The sequence below is a fragment of the Miscanthus floridulus genome, chromosome 15 (genome assembly GCF_019320115.1).
Source record: "Miscanthus floridulus cultivar M001 chromosome 15, ASM1932011v1, whole genome shotgun sequence".
Lineage (NCBI taxonomy): Eukaryota > Viridiplantae > Streptophyta > Magnoliopsida > Poales > Poaceae > Miscanthus > Miscanthus floridulus.
Window position 1 is genome coordinate 46,690,758 of NC_089594.1, and position 20,518 is coordinate 46,711,275.

At 45.3% G+C, this 20,518-nt stretch overlaps 1 protein-coding gene across 1 annotated transcript; it reads right to left on the reverse strand.

The window, feature by feature from the left end:
• Window positions 1–9,349: 9,349 nt before the first annotated feature.
• Window positions 9,350–20,187, reverse strand: LOC136506501 (enolase 2-like). Its single transcript, XM_066501425.1, has 17 exons — window positions 19,936–20,187; window positions 19,234–19,297; window positions 19,063–19,127; window positions 12,324–12,371; window positions 12,146–12,232; window positions 11,951–12,031; window positions 11,762–11,863; window positions 11,606–11,686; window positions 11,436–11,510; window positions 11,218–11,280; window positions 11,054–11,134; window positions 10,776–10,970; window positions 10,635–10,685; window positions 10,460–10,548; window positions 10,320–10,371; window positions 9,972–10,028; window positions 9,350–9,709 (listed from the first exon to the last, which is right to left on the reverse strand). The coding sequence occupies exons 1-17, from the start codon at window positions 19,999–20,001 to the stop codon at window positions 9,629–9,631; spliced, it is 1,338 nt and encodes a 445-aa protein (XP_066357522.1). The 5' UTR covers window positions 20,002–20,187; the 3' UTR covers window positions 9,350–9,628.
• Window positions 20,188–20,518: the final 331 nt, after the last annotated feature.

Sequence of the window (20,518 nt, forward strand, 5' to 3'; positions counted from 1 at the left end):
GCCTCGATCCGTACTCGCGAGCTTGGCTCTGAGTTGTCTAACAACTGCCACAAGAACCTCAATGGCACCGACTCGCTGCACGATAGAGTAGATAGATATACAAATAAATATAATATATATCTAATAGATGCGAAAACCCTAGGAAGCAAGCAATGTAGGTACGAAATTGAAGCGACTGGGTATGCTACCTGACGAACCGGTGATCCAAGAAAAGAAGAGACATGCCACATGGGGGAAACCTCGGAACCAGCTAGGGTTAGGGTTCACGATGAATTGATGAACCGGTGGCCCTAGATGATTTGAAATCAATGCTTGGAAATTGATCTAGGTCACAAGCAAAGCAAATTGAAAACAAGGATTTGGCCTTACTAACGAGGAGGCAAGGGCTAGGGCATGGGAACTGTGGGCTTGAATGGCGCTCGGTGCTCGGGATCAGACGGCGGCGCGCAACTACAGTGGCTTTCGTTGAGGCTAGCTCGCTAGCTAGCAGCACCGAGCACACGGACTGCGGTGCGTGCTCAGTTGCGGGAGGCATGCAGCGGCGGTGCTCAGCGCGGGGACACGAGGTGGAACAGATGCGGCTGCAAGGATGAGCGCTCAACGCAACACGGGAGGAGGCGTGGCTGTGGTGGCGTGAGGTGCTCGGCGGCGTGGAAGGGCAGTGGTGGCACGACGCTCAGGCATGGGAAAACTGTGGCGGCGAATGGGGTTAGGTCAAGATCCATGTGACGACTGTGGTTAAATGAGGACCCCCAACGTGATAGAATTGGAAACGGAAGAAGAGTCCTGATGCCGCATGAGATCCACAGAACAGACGCTACCACCCTAGCGTCCGGTCGATTCCAGAGAGGTCTAATTCCTCTAGAATCACGACCGGACACGTCGGTGGTCCATGACCGGACGCAGGCAGGGTCCGGTCAGCTCAGCTTGATTCTCCTTCAAACAACCGGATGCTAGATCCCTTCCTGACCAGACGCACAAGCATAGCGTTCGGTCACTCCTTCAGCTTCTGTTCACCTCCTGTGAACTAACCGGACTGCTGGACAACAGCGTCTGGTGCAGCGTCCAGTGGTCCTTTTCCAGCAAATCTTCAAAGATCCTTCGCGCTGCCTGTTCCCAATCAAGTCCCAACTTGAATAAGATCCAAATAAACACTAATTGGGACTGATATGAGTGACCTCTCTCAAACCCTCATATTTTTCAAAATATTTTGCCTTAGGCTATAATTCTTTTTAAGAAAATAGGCAATAAGAGGGCAAATGGAACAAAATGACAAAACAACATTCATGCATATGCAATACTTGTAAGTAAATCTAGTTGCTTGTCAAGTTTGATCCAAGGTTAAGCTTCTTCACACGCTTTTCGGCGGTTATCTTAACCATGTTAGACAAGCCCTATATGCATTGCGAAAAATCAAACATGTTGTATATTACAATGAATGCAAGGGACAACACAAGCTCAAGTTTTAGTGAAGTTACTTAAAATCAAGTACATTGAGCTCATTTTGCAATCTACAAAATATAGCCTCATCTAGTGGTTTAGTGAAGATATCCGCTAATTGATCTTCGGTTCTTACACCTTCTAGTGATATATCATTTTTAGCAATATGATCTCTTAGAAAGTGATGGTGGATATCTATGTGCTTGGTGCGAGAGTGTTGAACCGAATTATTTGCAAGTTTTACCGTACTTTCATTGTCGCACAAAAGAGGTACCTTTTCTAGAACTACACCATAGTCTAGCAAAGTTTGTTTCATGTATAAAATTTGTGCACAACAAGCACCCACGGCAATGTATTCCGCTTCATCGATGAACAAAGCCACACTATTTTGTTTCTTGGAGGACCAAGACATAAGTGATCTACCAAGCAAATGGCACCCTCTGGATGTGCTTTTTTCTATCAACTTCGTATCCGGCGTAATCCAAATCGGAATAGCCAACTAATTCAAATATAGCTCCTTTGGGATACCAAAGGTCAATGCTTAGTGTGTGCTTAAGGTACCTAAGGATTCTTTTTACAGCAATTAAATGTGTTTCCTTAGGATTAGCTTGAAATCTAGCACACATACACACACTAAATATGATGTCGGGTCTAGATGCGGTTAAATATAACAAGCTACCAATTATAGAACGGTAGAGAGTCTGATCAACTAGGTTACCTCCTCTCATCTAGGTCGAGATGTCTATTGGTAGGCATTGGTGTCTTGATTGGCTTACATTCATCCATCTTGAATCTCTTGAGAAGATCTTTTGTGTATTTCTCTTGAGAGATGAAGATGCCTTCTTTTATTTGCTTGACTTGAAAACCAAGAAAGAATGTAAGCTCACCAATCATGGACATCTCGAACTCCTTCGACATCAATTCACTAAATTCTTTGCATGTGTCTTCATTTGATGATCCAAAGATGATATCATCAACATATACTTGACAAATGAAGATATGCCCATCGAGCTTCTTGGTGAATAGTGTGGTGTCGACCTTCCCAATGGTAAAGCCCTTCTCAATGAGGAAGTCCCGGAGGCGCTCATACCAAGCTCTTAGGGCTTGCTTAAGCCCATATAGTGCCTTAGGACAACCTATAAACATGATTAGGATATCTAGGGTCTTCAAACCCGAAAGGTTGATCGACATAGACTAGTTCATTAATAAAGCCATTTAAAATGCACTTTTCACATCCATTTGATATAGTTTCATTTCATGATGTGATGCATATGCAAGTAGGATATGGATGGCTTCTAATCTTACAACCGGTGCAAAGGTCTCGCCAAAATCCAAACCTTTAACTTGAGAGAACCCCTTTGCTACTAGTCTTGCCTTGTTCCTCACAATAACACCTTGATCATCTTGCTTGTTGTGGAACACTCACTTTGTTCCAATGACTCTTGCACCTTTTGGTCGCTCTTCAAGAGTCCAAACTTCATTGCGAGTGAAGTTATTCAACTCTTCATACATGGCATTGATCCAATCCGAATCTTTGAGAGCTTCTTCTACCTTGGTAGGCTCATAGTAAGAGACAAAAGAGTGATAAGCAATAAATGAAGCAAGTTTTTGAGATCGAGTCATTACACCCTTTGAAGGACTCCCTATGATGAGATCTTGTGGATGATCTTGTAGGAGAGGTGTATTTCTTCTATTGACCACTTGAGGAGGAGGTTGTGGAGCATCAACATCTTATGCTTGTATCACCATTTGCTCATAGGAGATATGAGTATCTTCATTTTCTACTCTCCCATCTTTTTCACCATCTTGTGGCATGCTTGATGAAGAAGGTTGATCAATGACTTGTACATCATCTTCATCATCTTTTGGCTTGATGTCTCCCACCAGAATATTCTTCATAGCCTCCCTCAATGGTTCATCACCTACATCATCAAGATTCTCATGTGCTCCTTGGAAGTTCGTTAGATTCATCAAATTTCACATCATATGTTTCTTCAACCAAGCCAGGTGGCATGATTAAATACTCTATATGCTTTGGACTTTGATGAGTAACCAACAAGAAAACCAATATTACAATGTCTTTGGAACTTCCCTAGGTGTTGCTACTTCTTGTAGATGTAGCATTTGCAACCAAACACCCTAAAGAAGGAAACATCCAGGCTTCTTCCCATTGAGCAACTCATAAGGTGTCTTGCCAAGGAACTTTTGAAGAAATAGGTGGTTGGAATGCATAACATGCGGTGTTGATTGCTTCTGCCCATAGAGCTTCGGGGGTGTTGTATTCATCAAGCATAGTTCTTGCAAGAGTGATCAAAGTCCGGTTCTTCCTCTCAACTACACCATTTTGTTGAGGAATATAAGTTGCGGAGACTTCATGCTTGATCCCAACTTCATCACAATAAGCTTCAATGTTTATGTTATCAAATTCTTTTCTGTTGTCACTTCTTATCTTCTTGAGTTTCACTTTAAATTCATTTTGAGCTCTCTTGGCAAACTTCTTGAAGCAAGATGCAACTTCGGATTTGTCATGAAGGAAGAATACATATGTATACCTTGAATAGTCATCAACAATCACAAGACAATAGAGATTCCCTCCCAAACTCTTGTATGTTGTTGGTCCAAATAAATCCATGTGTAGGAGTTCTAGCACTCTTGTGGTTGACATGAAAGCTTTGGTTGGATGAGTATTTGCAACTTGCTTGCCGGCTTGACATGCACTACAAAGCTTGTCCTTCTCAAACTTCACATCCTTCAACCCTCTTACCAAATCATTCTTTATAAGCTTCTTGAGTGAACTCATACCAACATGAGCAAGTCTTCTATGCTATAGGCACCCAAGTGTTGTTTTGGTGAATAGGCAAGTCTTCAAATTTGCATCTTCGGAGGTGAAGTCCACTAGATATAAGTTGTTGTATCTAAATCTATTGAATATCACTTGATTGTCATCTACCTTGGATACAACAACCTCCTCGGTGAACAAGCATTGGAAGCCAAGATCACACAATTGTCCAACGGATAGCAAGTTGAAGCTCAATGAAGCAACATAGAGCACATTGGAGATGGAATGATCATTTGATATTGCCACTTTACCCAATCCTTTAACCTTGCCCTTTGAGTTATCTCCAAATGTTATTTTCTCTTGTCCATCTACCTCTTCATCTAGTGAGGTGAACATACGAGGATCACTGGTCATATGTTGAGTGCAACCACTATCAATAATCCTAATGACTTCTACCGGTCTTGTAGTTCACCTACACACAAGAGATTCAAGCTTTAGGAATCCAAACTTCTCAACAAGTGACTTAGACACCCAAATCTTCTTAGGCCTATTCTTGTTAGGGGTCCTAAGAACATGGCTTTCATCTTCCCACGAGAGTCCTTTCTAAGCATGTAGTGAGCATTGAAGGCAAAGGGTCTAGCATGCTTGGGCAAGGGTTGTGGCGGTGGAGTTTGGCACTCATGAGCAAAGTGGCCTTCTTGTCCACACTCAAAACATCTCTTTGGCTTTGGCTTTAGCTTTGATTGTTGTTGTTGAACTTGAGCCTTCTTCTTCTCTACACTTGCCACATATCCAATGCCACTTCTATCCATCTTCATGACGGTATTCATGAGTAGCTCACTTTGAAGGTGCTTGCCTCTAGCAAACTTGCTCAACCCAATCTTGAGATGCTCTTTCTCCAACTTGAGCTTCTTATTTTCTTCCTTTAGAGCATCATCTTTCTTCTCTTCCTTGAGCTTCTTGTTTTCTTCTTTGAGCTTCTCATTCTCAAGAATCAACTCTTTGTCATGATCAATAATTTCTAGCACAATGGTGTTGTGGCTTTTCATTTCTTCAAGATCTTTCATGAGCTTTTCATTTGTGTTCTTGAGCTTGACATATTCATCATAGTCATTGCACTCAACCACTTGCTTGCCTTTGCCACTAGATCCTTGCTCAATGCTCTCATCAATCAAATCATCACATGATGTAGCTATATCAATCTTAACAACATGGTTAGTAGCATCATGTGGCTCATTTGATAAAAATTCTTGAGCAATAACAAGAGTATCATGATTAATCTTAAGAGTTGTATACTCATCTTTTAGCTTGTTGTGACTAGTGATGAGCTCATTATGCACCCACTCAAGTTTATCATGTTTATCTTTAAGCTCTTTCTTAGAAGATTTGAGCTCCTTGAGTTTGGATGATATAGCTTCATTAGTTTCTCTAAGCTCATCATTAGTCTTTTCCAATGTATCACATTTTGCTAAGAGTGAATTATTTTTAGCATCAAGCTTTTCATTTTTAGCTCTACTCTTCCTAATGATCTTAGTGTATTTTTTAGTATTTTGACAAGATCATCATATGAAGGTGAATCATCATCATCGCTATCGCTATCACTATCATCATCACTAGCATGTTCATCATCACTACTATCACCATCATTTGATACCTTGCATTCACCCTTGGCCATAAGGCATAGGTGTGTAGAGGATGATAGCGATGGTAGCGGTGGAGATGAAAGATCAATAGCAATGGCGGCCACCTTCTTATTGTCACTATCATCATCGGATGATCCACTTGATGAATTAATGTCCGTGAGCCAATCACCGACGATGTAGGCCTTTCCACTCTTCTTCTTGTGGAAGTCTCTCTTTTTGCTATCTCTCTTCTTGTATGGCTTGTTCCTCTTCTTCTCATCTTCATATTCATTGCTTGAGTCATCTTTCTTGCCCTTGTTCTTGTCTATTTTGAAAATAAAAATAGAAAAATAGGAGAAAAATATATGATAGAAAAAAAAATATGTTCTTGAACTTGTCTTTCTTGGGCTTTGTGCATTGATGAGCGAGATGGCCAAGTTCGCCACAATTATAGCAATCCATCTCGGAGATTGGCTTTCTTCTTGAGCTTGTGAAGAACTTCTTCTTCTTCTTGCCATCGAACTTGATGCCACTCTTGTTGAGCTTCTTTAGCATCTTAGCGGTCTTCTTCACCATGAGAGCAAGGCTTTCATCATCAACTTCATCTTCACTTGAGCTTTCATACTCAAGTCTTGCCTTACCCTTCTCTTGGCTAGCTTTGAATGCTAAGTCTTTGTCTTTCTTCTTGTTAGAGGATGAGCCATCTTGTGGCGTGATGTGCATGTATATATCATGAGCATTGATCTTTTCCAAGATTTGTGTCGGTGTAGTGGTAGAAAGATCACCTTGGTGTAGCACGGTCACAGTGTGCCCATATTTGTCAATGGGGAGGACACTCAAGATCTTTCTCATAATATCGGATGGTGACATTTGAGTAAGTCCAAGCCCATTGACTTCCTCTACAAGAACATTTAAACATGAATACATCTCATTAGCATATTCTTTGGGAAGCATCTCAAATGAATTTAGCTTTTTAATCACAAGGTGATAGCGTTCCTCACGCTCACTCTTAGTTCTCTCATGGAGCGCACAAACGTCCGACCATAGAGCATGGGCGTCTTTGTGGTTCCTTACGCGGTTGAACACATCTTTGCAAAGGCCTCTAAAGATGGTGTTGCGAGCCTTTGCATTCTATTTTTCATAATTAACCTCATCGCCTTGTAAGTTAGTAGCATCCTGAGGTTTTGGGAAGCCTTGTGAGGCGGCTCTAAGAATACCAACGTCTAGAGCTTCTAAGTACGCCTCTATGCGGATTTTCCAATATGAAAAGTCATCTCCCTCAAAGATAGGAGGAGGTCCATCCCCGTGAGACATCTTGCTCTAAGCGGTTAAGCTTAAAAACGTGATCACGAGACTCTGATACTAATTGAAAGGATCAAAATGCCCAAGAGGGAGGGTGAATTGGGCTAATTCTAAATTTTCTTGCAATAATTAAATTCTACGGTTAGCCCAATTAACCCCTTGTGCCTAGAAAAGTGTTTCTATTAAACTAATGCACAACGAACTTGCAACCTATGTTTCAAACTTACTCTAGCATGGCAATTCTATGAATGTAAAGACAAGTATTGAATTGCTCAAAGTAAATGCTCAAAGTAAATGCTCAAAGTAAATAGAGAGTGAGAGGAACGCGGCGATATTTTGCCGAGGTATTAGAGAGTCGCCACTCCCTACTAGTCCTCGTTGGAGCACCTACGCAAGGGTGTAGCTCCTTCTTGATCCGTGCAAGGATCAAGTGCTCTCTATGGGTTGATTCTTTGACACTCCGTCGCGGCGAATCACCCAAAACTGCTCACAACTTGAGTTGGGTCACCCACAAGCTCCGCCGGGTGATCACCAAGCTCCCAATCACCACCAAGCCGTCTAGGTGATGGCGATCACCAAGAGTAACAAGCACGAACTCTCACTTGACCACGCGAAGCCTAATGAGAAGATGGATGCACACTTTGCTACTCTTGATTCACTAATGAGGCTACTCTCTTGGATTCTCAAATCTCAATCACCTCACTAGGACCTTGCTCTTCTTGGCACTCACAAACGTGTTTCTCAGCTATTGGAATGAGCAAAAGTCACTCCACATATGAGTGGAGCTTCTATTTATAAGGCAGCCTGAAAAACGAACCATTATGAGCTTCTGCGGGGTGACCGGACGCTCCGGTCATGTTGACCGGACGCTCTGGTCAGTTCAACCCGCATTCCAGTGATAATGTGTTGACCGGACGCTGGCAGGGTCCGGTCACCACTGACCGGACGTGTCCGGTCGCATTAAACCCTTACTGGAACCTTACTGTACTCGACCGAACGCTGAACCCTCAGGGTCCGGTCAGTACTGACCGGACGCGTCCGGTCGCAGATTCTCTTCTCTGGAACCTTACTGGAGTCGACCGAACGCTGCCTCTCAGCGTTCGGTCACTTGACCACTCCAGCGTCCGGTCGCACCGAACGCAGTCTGCTTGATCAAATGAACTGACCGGACCCTGCGGCCAGCGTCCGATCGCACCGGAGCCAGCGTCCGGTCAACATTTGACCCTCCATTCACTTCCAACTCTCGATCATACGTGAATGAAGTTTGCTCCAAAGGATCTTAGGCATATTGAGAAGCTACCTAGTGCTAGTTTTAACAAGTGTGCACCACACCTAACTCACTAGACTCATCTAGGTCAAGTTACCCGTTCATACCCCCTTAATAGTACGGCCAAAGGAAAAACAAAGTTCTAAACTACTCTAAGTGTCACTCCAACTCCAATCGACACTTAGAACTAGTCATCCTTAACCTTGTTGTCCATCCTTTGAAAACCGAAACGATTTTCATCGTAGGGGCATGACAACCTTGATTGCCCAATTGATCTCCATTACCATGACCTAACTTAATTGCATCTACAAAACACACGTTAGTCATAGTAATCTTATATTATCATTAATCACCGAAACCCAACTAAGGGCCTATATGCTTTCACAGATTCAACAATCCATCCACTGATACTAATTATATATCATGAATATTAATATTTTCTTGTATATATTAGATTAAAGTTGAGTAAATTTAACTTTTTAGAAAGTGAAAATGATATTTAAAAGGGAAGAAAATGAGTGGGTTTTGACTGTTCGAACAATTCAATTCCCTGTATTCCATCGTCATTAGACAAGTGAAAGTATTCTCCATTTCACAATGTGATGCTCTCTATCCGGTTCCGTCATTAGACAAATGAAAGAAATTATTCTCTATTTCACAGCAAAAAAAAAAAAAAAATCTCGCCGACTAGCAAATTTATAGCCGTACGTCGACTAGTAAATTTATTTCCCTGTGCCGTCTGCGTGGCTTCAATTGGTACTGACTCAGAATTTTTGTTCCGACAGCATGCCCGACGTCTAATCCGAGTGCTGCTCAATCGTGTTCCATCATTAGACAATGATGAAAATCATTCTCTATTTCACGTCACGAGACCAAAAAAAAAAGACTAATCGCTCAACAAAAAAAGTCACAATTCGCTCGAGAAAAAAACTCGCAATCAGCAGGAAACGATACCAGACTAATCGAGCCTCCAGAATAATCCAAAATAAACAGCCGACAAGACATCTATTTCTACTGTCTAACATGTTCATGCTCAACAAAAGAAGACAGAAGTAGAGTTTGTCAACAAGTCCGGCTCCCACTAACATGTGGGAACTTATTGCTCGATCACAGCTTTAGTAGAGTTCAATCCACAGGTATGTGGAGGGCGCCATAATCTGTTATCAGAAAACTCGTGCAGACTGAAGCAGTGTTCCTGAGTCCAAGCATCACTAAAGCTTAGTAGGGCTCCACAGGTGCACGGAATTTGGCACCAGCGTAGACAGCAGCAGCACCAAGCTCTTCCTCGATCCTAAGAAGCTGTTTCAATCGAACATGTTAGTAAAACGAAACTACTCTCAAATTATACAAGAGCAGTATAAGTGCGGTATTAAATGACTGCAAAAGAAATAGCATTGACTGTTCAAAATGACCAAGCATTGAAACTGTTCAAATGAACCAATTTTGTGAATGACACCGACCACAATCGAACATAGAACAAGACAAATGTGTGGCATTTTGACAAATGTTGCTACAAAAATAAGTTTTGAATGTAGCTACAAAAATAAGTTTTGATACTTGCCTGGTTGTACTTAGCAAGACGTTCTGATCGACAGGGAGCCCCTGTCTTGATCTGGCCCTGTTTTAGAAAGATATAGATACATTAAGCCTTACCATTAAAAAAAATCAATGAATCTTGAACAGATAAAGTTGTAGTAATGATATTCCCTCCATTCCAAATTGTAAGTCATTGTAGCTTTGTTAGATAGATACATACCTTTTGCCACATACCTAAATATATATTATGTCTAGATACATAGTAAAAATTATATATCTAAAAAAGTCAGAAGACTTGCAATTTGAAACAGATGGGAGTAGCAATTATCTAATACCACTATTGTGCTGGATATACCCAGATTATTAATCTTACCGTGGCCAAGCCAACTGCCAAATCAGCAATGAATGTATCCTCAGTCTCACCACTGATCAAAGTGAAACAAAAAAACTAACATCAGAATGATACTAAGTCAACATCAGACATGAACAGTGCCACATCAGCTATATGCATACCTCCTGTGACTGGTCATCACACCCCAGCCAGCATGCTTTGACATCTTCACTGCCTCGATACTCTCAGTCACAGATCCAATTTGGTTAACCTGAAAACGCGAAGAACATATCAGTGTTTAGACAAGTGCTAAAACATGTGTAGAGCACAGAAAAAAATGATGGGCATGGTAAATACCTTGAGCAAAAGAGCATTGCATGACTTCTCCAAGATAGCCTTTGCAACCCTCTAAAAAACATGGAATTATTAATAATTATAAACTGCCCAACAAAATTGAAATTTGATCATCTCATGACAAAACAAAAACAAGACACTTACAGTGGGGTTGGTGACAAGGAGATCATCACCAACAATCTGCACTTGATCCCCAATTTCTTCAGTCATCTTAGCATAGTGAACCCAATCATCCTGATCAAATGGATCTTCAATCGAAACAATGGGGTATTCACTAACAAACGACTTGTATACATTCTTCAAGCTGTCTCCAGATATCTTCTGAGAACCATCATTGTTCTAGAACAAAAGAAAATATAATTACAAACAGAAACCAGATCAACTAAGTTCATAAAACATACAAAATGGAAAAGTGAGACTACCTCCTCCTTGAAGTTGAGGTCATATGTCTTGTCCTTGTCGTTGAAGAACTCAGAAGCAGCAACATCCATTCCAATGACAACCTAACATTCAGACATTAAAAAAATGAGCACACCACAACTTTAACATTCAAAAACACAATAGTAAATAATTCAAGCAGACCAACCTTTCCGGTGTATCCAGCCTTCTCAATTGCAGTCTTTAGGAGCTCAAGTCCTTCCTTGTTTTCCTACAAGTGAGGAAAGGGAATATATTAAAGTCTGGCTAAGAACATTAATTCTAGTTTTAGTAAACCTAGAAAAAAAAAGTGTCCTGATGCTTAGTAGCTTCAAGACATCTTGAGGAGAAAATAAGGATCCCACACACTAAAGACCAGGAGGAAACCTGAATGTTTGGAGCAAAACCACCCTCATCACCAACATTGGTGGCATCCTGCCCATACTTCTTCTTGATAACAGACTGCAGAAAATAAATACAGATATATAAATTTTATATAACTGACAGTCTGAAAAGACAAGAACCAAATGGGTACATGAGAAATATGAGAGAAATGCCTTGAGGTGGTGGTAAACTTCAACACCCATCTTCATAGCCTCCTTGAATGAGGCAGCTCCAGTAGGCAGGATCATGAACTCCTGTATATATAAGGAGCATAAATAACATTGCAGACGAATATAACAAGATAGTATCAAATTAAGTTCAAAGTTTGCCTGCATAGCAAGCTTGTTTCCAGCATGGGAACCACCATTGATGACATTAAATGCAGGGACAGGCAAAACTAATTGCTTGTTTCCAGCAAGATTTGCGATGTGCTGCAATAAAAAGCATATTCAGATTCATGAGAATATGTATATTTAAAAGTAAAATAAACTAAGCCTTAAGGCTAACAAGCTACAAACCTGGTACAGAGGAATTTTCTTGATGCTAGCACCAGCTTTGCAAACAGCTAACGACACAGCCAAGATGGCATTGGCACCAAGCTGAATACATCAGAAAGCAGAAGTAATAACAAATTGTTACAGATCCATTTTGCAAATAAAATATTAGAATGATTTCATATACAATGGTATCAACTCTCATGTATTAGGTAATACCTTTTGCTTGCACCATCCCCACTCATTCTTAGTGCCATCAAGCTGCTGAACCATAAAATTGTCAATCTCGGTCTGAGCTGTAGGGTCCTGCAGAACAAACAGAACAGGCAATTAATAATATACACCTAATCTCAAATTATAACAGAACCATCGGATAGTAGGATAACAGGACACGAACCTTGCCAATAAGAGCAGGTCCAATGATAGAGTTCACATTGTTAACAGCCTGAGACATGCAAAGAACGTGAACATATAGAATAAATCAATTAAGCCCGTGAAATATATTATCCATCTATCCTAATTGTGTCAAAAGGCATCAATACATTATGTTGCAGTTGCAAGTGATGTTACACAATCCATTAAATTTAGGATTAGCTGATTCATCTTCAACATGTGTGGCACAGATTCAGCAAGTTGCTCTCTATTTGAGTTAATAAAGTCACAAGCCACAACAATGGATTTACACCATTAACCTAGACTAGTTGAATTTGTGCAGATTTTGAATGTGATTATTTTTTATTATTTTGCAGTGTTTTAAATAGCGGGCCATAGCGGAGCTATAACAGCGCTATAGCAGCTTAGGACCGCTACAACACCATTATGCTAAAATAGCGGGCTATAGCGGCTAAGCCAATCTCTTCACTAAATGCCATTGCCCATGATTAATGTTAGATTACTGTGCTGCTAATTCCTTTGGTCTTTGTGCTAGTCTATTACTGCTATTTAAGTCAGCTGTACGCCACCCTATGTGGCTATGTGAACAGGCCCCTTGGGCCTCTATATATTGTAATCCCCTGTGTAAACATAATCTATAATGCTAAGCCTATTGGCTTTACTGTCTATCATGGTATCAGAAGACTAATCTGGTCCTGTACCCTTTCCCCTGCTTCCGCTTTTCCACCGCACGCACCCGCCTCGCACCCCGCGCCCGCCTCGCGTTGTGCGCGCGCCTCGCGCTCCGCGCCCCGCGCCGCCGCGTGCCCCCTCGACGGACGGCCGTCGCGCGCCCCTCGTCGGCCGCTGCGCGCGCCCCGTCCCCTCTCCTCTCCATGGCTGCTCCTCCATCCGGCGGTTCGAGCTCCAGCGCCCCGGCGGCCGCCGCCGCGGCAAAGCTTCGCGACGAAGCCCTCGCCGCCGTCAAGAAGCTGGAAGACGAGGCCGCCTCCCTGCGGGACTCCAACGCCGAGCGGTCCCAGCAGCTCCAGGAGGAGGCGGCCCTCCTCAAGTCCGCCGCCGATGCTCAGGAACGCGTCCGCGCCGCCGCCGCCGCCCTCGATGCGGAGCGCGAGCAGGCCGACGCTCTGGAGCGGCAGGCCTTCGCCCTCCGCGAACGGCTCCGCACTGAATCGCTCCGCGACGACGCTTCCGACGACGACGACTTGCGTTCTGTCACCTCTGAAGCCGTGGCCATTGCTCGCCTCCATAGCCAGGCTGCTGCTGTGCAGAACATCAAAAATTTGATTCCCATCGTCCTCGACCTGCAGTCCTCCAACTACTCCAAGTGGCGTGGCTACATTCTGCTCGCCCTCGGTCGCTTCGCCCTGAAGGACCATGTCCTCAGCGATGTCGTTCATGCCCACGATGCGGCGTGGTCTCGCATGGACTGCGTCGCCGTCTCGTGGATCTTCAACACCATCTCCCCCGACCTCCTCGACGTCGTCCACGAGCGCGACGGTATCACTGCTCGGGCGGCGTGGCTCGGCCTCGAACAGCAGTTCTTCAACAACCGCGAGTCACGCGCCATGCTGCTCGACGCCGAGTTTCGCACCCTCTGCCAGGGCGCCCTCTCCATCGACGAATACTGTCGCAAGATGAAGAATATGGCGGATGCCCTTGCCGACCTTGGCGAGCCCATTCTGGACCGTACGTTGGTGCTAAACGTTCTGCGTGGACTCAATGAACGCTTCCAGTTCATGTCGCAGCTCGTCACTCGACAGAAGCCTTTTCCCTCTTTCACTGATGTCCGTGCTGATCTCCGCCTGGCCGAGCTCAACATGGCGCCACCTTCAGCACCGCCTTCGGCCCTCGTCGCCTCATCCTCCAGCAAGCCGCCGGCTCCTCCTCCGCCCTCTGCTCCTCCGCGCTCTCATCAGATTGCCGGGGGGCAGCAGCCAGGCAACGGCAACAGCCGCAGTCGACACCGCCGCGGCGGACGTGGCCAAGGCGGCTCACAGGGTGGCTCTTCAAGCAACCAGCACCAGCAGTCTCAAGGTGGCCAGCAGTGGCCCTCTGTCCTCAACCCCTGGACAGGGTCCATTCATATGTGGCCCGGGTCCACTCCTGGCAGTCCTCGTGCTCCACCGCCTCGCGTCGTCCAGTCTCCATTACCACAGCAAGCTCTGGTTGCTGGTATGCCCCCGGGATACTTCACTCCATCGCCATCCCCCGAGGCATACTACCAGGCGCCTCAGCAGGCTCCCACCTCCACTTGGTCGCCATGGACTGCTGAGAATCTCGCCAACGCCTTCAGCACCGTCACCCTGTCACCACCACCAAGCTCCTCGGAATGGGTGATTGACTCTGGTGCTTCCTCTCATATTGCCTCCAACCCTGGTATGATCACAGCTTCGCCATCTTCCTCTTTTCCATCTTTTATTGTTGTTGGCAACGGTGCCATTCTTCCAGTGGTTGGCACTGGTTTTTCCACTCTTCCCGGCCCGTTTCGCCTCAACAATGTCCTTCTAGCTCCTGATATTATTAAAAATCTTATTTCTGTTCGCAAATTCACCACTGACAATTCTGTTTCAGTTGAATTTGACCCTCTTGGTGTTTCTGTGAAGGATCTCCATTCCAAAAACACCCTCCTTCGGTGTAACAGCTCGGGACCCCTCTACACCTTGCAGCTTCCTGCATCTCCATCCAGTCCCTGCGCCTTGGTGGCAACTCCCTCCCCGACTACCTGGCATCGTCGTCTCGGTCATCCCGGCGCAGCTACCCTTCAGAGTCTTGCTCAGTCTTCTTCCATAGTCTGCAGCAAGCCTGCTGATGATTCCCTCTGTCATGCGTGTCAGCTTGGACGCCATGTTCGTTTACCATTTCATAGTTCTTCCTCTAGAGCAGCTAAGAATTTTGATTTGGTGCATTGTGATCTGTGGACATCACCTATTACCAGTGTATCCGGTTTCAAATATTACTTAGTTATCCTCGATGACTGCTCCCATTTTCTTTGGACCTTTCCACTGCGCCTCAAGTCCGATACTTTTTCTGTGCTCTCTAATTTTTTTGCCTATGTGCATACTCAGTTTGGTTGCACCATCAAATCCGTGCAATGTGACAATGGGCGTGAGTTTGACAACTCTACTGCCCGTGCCTTCTTTCTCGCTAAAGGTGTTGTGCTTCGCATGTCCTGCCCCTACACCTCACAGCAGAATGGCAAAGCCGAGCGCATGATTCGCACCACCAACAATGTCACCCGCACTCTACTATTTCAAGCCTCCATGCCCCCTTCTTATTGGGCTGATGCCCTTGCTACAGCCACCCACCTCCTGAATCGCCTTCCCACTAAGACTCTAGACATGAGCACACCCTACTTTGCTCTCCACGGCACCCAGCCCGCCTATCATGATCTTCGTACTTTCGGTTGCACTTGCTACCCCAACCTCACCGCAACCACCCCTCATAAACTTGCCCCTCGCTCTTCCCTGTGCGCCTTCATTGGCTACTCTCCTGATCACAAAGGATACCGGTGCCTCGATCTCAACACTAACCGTGTCATCATCTCTCGTCATGTCATCTTTGATGAGACGACCTTTCCCTTCTCTCGACACCGGACCTCCACTCCTCACGAGCTTGATTTTCTAACTAACAATGAGCTGCTAGCTCCTTCTTCGTCTGCAGGTACAACTTCCGGTGCCCCTGCTCAGTTCCCTCTGCAGGCTGCACCAGAGGTATCTGAGGATGCTCCTGTTCCGCTCTGGCCCCCCGTTCTGGCCAGGCCAGCACCCCGGCGCCCTCCCCCAGGCTTCCACACACCGCCAGCAGCTCGCCCTGCCCAGGTGCTGCCTCAGGCTGCAGCCCCGGTGCCTGCTGCAGCCCCGGCGCCTGCTGCTCCGGCGCCTGCTGCTCCTCCGGTACTGCCCATGGCTGAAGCTCTACCGAGACCGCCGGTCACCCACGTGTACTCCAGGCGCCATCCATCCCCTGCAGATCCTATGGCAGCAACTTTTCAGAAGCCGCCTGTCACCCAAGTGTACACTCGGCGCCCTCCACCATCACCATCATCACCGGCTGCTGCTCCTCCTCGCCGCTCCAGCATCATACCTTCCCCCCCACGGTATGTTAAAGATGGTCCTCCGGTTGGTGCTGTACCCGTCACACCGGTTGACAACAACCATGGTATGATGACTCGTGGGAAGACTGGATACATTCAGCCTCGTATTCTTCATGCTGAGGGTCTGTCTCCCATTCCCCGGTCATGCCGCGATGCCCTCGCTGATCCTCACTGGCGTCGCGCCATGGAAGAAGAATATGCCGCCTTCATGGACAATAACACTTGGGAGCTTGTCCCTCGGCCCGCCAATGCCAACGTGGTCACCGGAAAATGGGTTTTCAAACATAAATTCCATGCTGATGGTTCGCTGGAGAGATACAAAGCTCGTTGGGTTCTTCGTGGCTTCACTCAACGCCCCGGTATTGACTACGATGAAACCTTCAGTCCTGTTGTCAAACCGGCCACTGTCCGCTCTGTCCTCACTATAGCTCACTCCCGGGATTGGCCGATTCATCAACTTGACGTCAAGAATGCCTTCCTTCAAGGGACCCTCTCAGAGACTGTGTACTGCTTCCAGCCAACCGGATTCACCAACTCTGCTCTCCCTCAGCATGTTTGCAGACTCAACAAATCCGTTTATGGCCTGAAGCAAGCTCCCCGTGCATGGTACAGCCGCTTTGCATCATTCCTGCTCTCCCTGGGGTTCACTGAAGCTCGCTCAGACACCTCTCTCTTTGTTTACCGCCATGGTTCAGAGACTGTCTATCTGCTGCTTTACGTGGACGATATTATTCTCACTGCCTCCTCCCAGCAGCTTCTCCGCCGAGTTATTGATGCTCTGATGAAGGAGTTCGCCATGAAGGACCTTGGCCCTCTTCATCATTTTCTTGGCATGGCAGTTCAGCGACGAGGTGACTCTTTATTCCTCTCTCAACGTCAGTATGCACTGGACATTTTGACTCGTCATGGCATGGCTGATTGCAAACCATGCTCCACTCCCGTTGACACCTGTGCCAAAGTATCTGCCACTGCTGGTCCCTCTGTTGCTGATCCCACAGCTTATCGCAGCCTCGCGGGTGCTCTTCAGTACTTGACATTCACCAGGCCCGACATTGCATATGCTGTCCAACAAGTTTGCCTTCACATGCACGATCCTCGGGAGAGTCATCTTGTTGCTGCCAAACGGATCCTGCGGTATCTCCAGGGGACTCTTGATCATGGCCTCGCCATTCCTCGGACTTCCCCAACACAACTTGTTGTTTACACTGATGCTGATTGGGCTGGTTGCCCGGACACACGCCGTTCCACCTCCGGCTATGCTGTATTCCTCGGAGGCAGCCTTGTCTCCTGGTCTTCTAAGCGGCAGCCCACTGTCTCTCGCTCTAGCGCTGAGGCCGAGTACCGGGCTGTTGCTAACGGCGTCGCTGAAGCTTCTTGGCTGCGGCAGCTTCTCCAGGAACTCCATCATCCTCTTGACAAGGCCTGCCTCGTCTACTGCGACAATGTGAGCGCCGTCTACCTCTCCACCAACCCTGTGCAACATCAGCGCACCAAACATGTGGAGATCGACCTCCATTTCGTCCGGGAACGTGTTGCTATTGGTGCTGTCCGTGTACTTCATGTACCCACTACTTCTCAGTTTGCTGATGTCTTCACCAAGGGGCTGCCTACCTCAGTTTTTCAAGACTTTCGCTCCAGTCTGAATGTCCGCTGCTGCGACGTTCCGACTGCGGGGGGGTGTTAGATTACTGTGCTGCTAATTCCTTTGGTCTTTGTGCTAGTCTATTACTGCTATTTAAGTCAGCTGTACGCCACCCTATGTGGCTATGTGAACAGGCCCCTTGGGCCTCTATATATTGTAATCCCCTGTGTAAACATAATCTATAATGCTAAGCCTATTGGCTTTACTGTCTATCAATTAAAAGCACTGTTATTTTGTTAGAAAGAAAGATAGAATCTAAGTGTATGTAGAAAGGTATGGCCAAGATTGGACAACTCTACTCTCCGACATGGAAAACAAAAAAGGAAAGAAGATATTTTAGTTCAGAAAATGGAAAACAGAGTGTCCAAGTTGATGTCCAAAAAGAATTTAGAAGAGACCTTATTGTACAGAAAACACAAGTAGCATTCAGATAAAAACATACATTAGTGCAGACATCGTCCATCATACAAAAAACTTCAATGCTGCCAAAATGTACGTCAAACTATACTAAAGTGCAACAAAGGCATAGAACATCTTTAATAAATAGCCAGAAATAGATATATAGTTGTATCTTAGATGAGAAAAATAGCAAACGCACCTGCATACATATACTCCCTACGGTCCAGTTTATAAGGCATAGTCTGACATGCCAGTCTCCTAAATGACACTTTGACCATTCGTTTATTTTATACTATATTGTTTATGATTTATAAACTTATGATTATTGGCTGGTACATTTGATTACAAATCTAACAGTATCAAGTTTGTATAACAATAATTAAAATTATTGGTCAAAGATTATAAACTTTGACTCTTGATGTACACGAAATGCCTTATAAGCTGGAACGGAGGGAGTAAATTATAAGAAATTACAGTGACTGAATGACAAGCATGACAGGAAACAATCAAGCTACCTATGAATGTTTAGAGTTTTTATAAAGTGTAACTACCAAATCCATGAAAATGAAGGTAATAACAAATAACATGCAAGCCTTAAAAGTAAACCTTAGAAACTCCCTTGCCCAGGTAGTCAGATCCACCATCCCTCAACTCAAGAGCTTCATAAACACCTGTGAATAGGATAGATGGAATAAGGGTTTTCATCTTTACCCATGAACCATGGACCATGGTACAGGATATGCATAATATAACAACTATGTATTCACTATGACCCACCAGTTGATGCACCGCTGGGAACAGCAGCCCGTGCAAAGGTTCCATCTGAGCAGCACACATCGACCTGAGGCATACAAAATTTAACCTACCTGATCACATCGTTTACATAAAAAAGAACAAGTGAAGAAGTTCAAATGTATGACCAATCAGACAATCCATACAAAATCATAAGGGATCAACCAATAAAAGTCCTACCTCCTAATAACATGGCAATTCAGACCACGTATGCACAACGTGTAACCAAATGGACATTAATAACTCTAAATTCAATTTGACACAAGCAATAATTGAAGTATGACCTACTGATTTGTTCTCTAATAAATCCTGCAAAATACTGACTATGCAGCAGAGCATAGATCAACAAAATTATGCAGGGATCTTAAAGTTGCATTAAATCTTGATCTAGAGGCTTAAACCGGCCAAAAATGCTAAACATCACACTAAGGGCCAACGAGCGCAGATCATACAAGCACAAAAGAAGTATAGTCAAAACCTAACATTACATTCCTCAGTTTGCCAAAAATCCCCAAAACCTCACTAAAACCTCCAACTCGCCTCGCACGACAAACTGAACAAAGAAACCAACAAAGCTTCCACCCCACGCGAGATAGATTGCGCCACAGCACATCGCTACCAGACCAGATCGGAGCATCAGAGGACGCGCGCGCGGAAGAGGGACGGTTAGCGGTCCACAGCCCGTACCTCAACGGTGGGGTTGCCGCGGCTGTCAAAGATCTGGCGCGCCTTCACAGACTGGATCGTTGCCATCGGCGAACGGGCTCGGGAAGAATCTCCGGTCTATATCTAGCGGCGGAGGCGGCGGCGGCGGCGGAGAAGGCGAGCGAGATTCGAACGGGGCTGCTTGGAACTTGGATGGGATCGATGAGGGCAGGCGGCCGCCAAAGTTTATAAGCTGGACGGGGGTAGTGCCCGATGCGATACGGGGTGCGGCCCTGGTTTCTACGCGCACATCGAAATTAAGGGGTAGGTTCTGTACAGTGTCAATGCAAGTGGGCCAACCAGAATGTCCTTGTTGGATGACCCACGTGGAGGCGTCCCGAGCTGTCACGTGGACAGCTGCGGAACTTTGCGGGCGTGAGGCGGCGGCGCACCGCACAGACCAGCTCTCCCGGCCGCTGAATCTGCAGTTGGTTTCTCAGCTCTCACTCTCAACTTTTGAGAGCTCGTTTGGTACTCCCTAAGATCACAATTATAAAAAGTTTTGACTTTTCTATGTATATCCATAGCAAAAATTATATACATGACACGTTTTTTTCTCTACCAT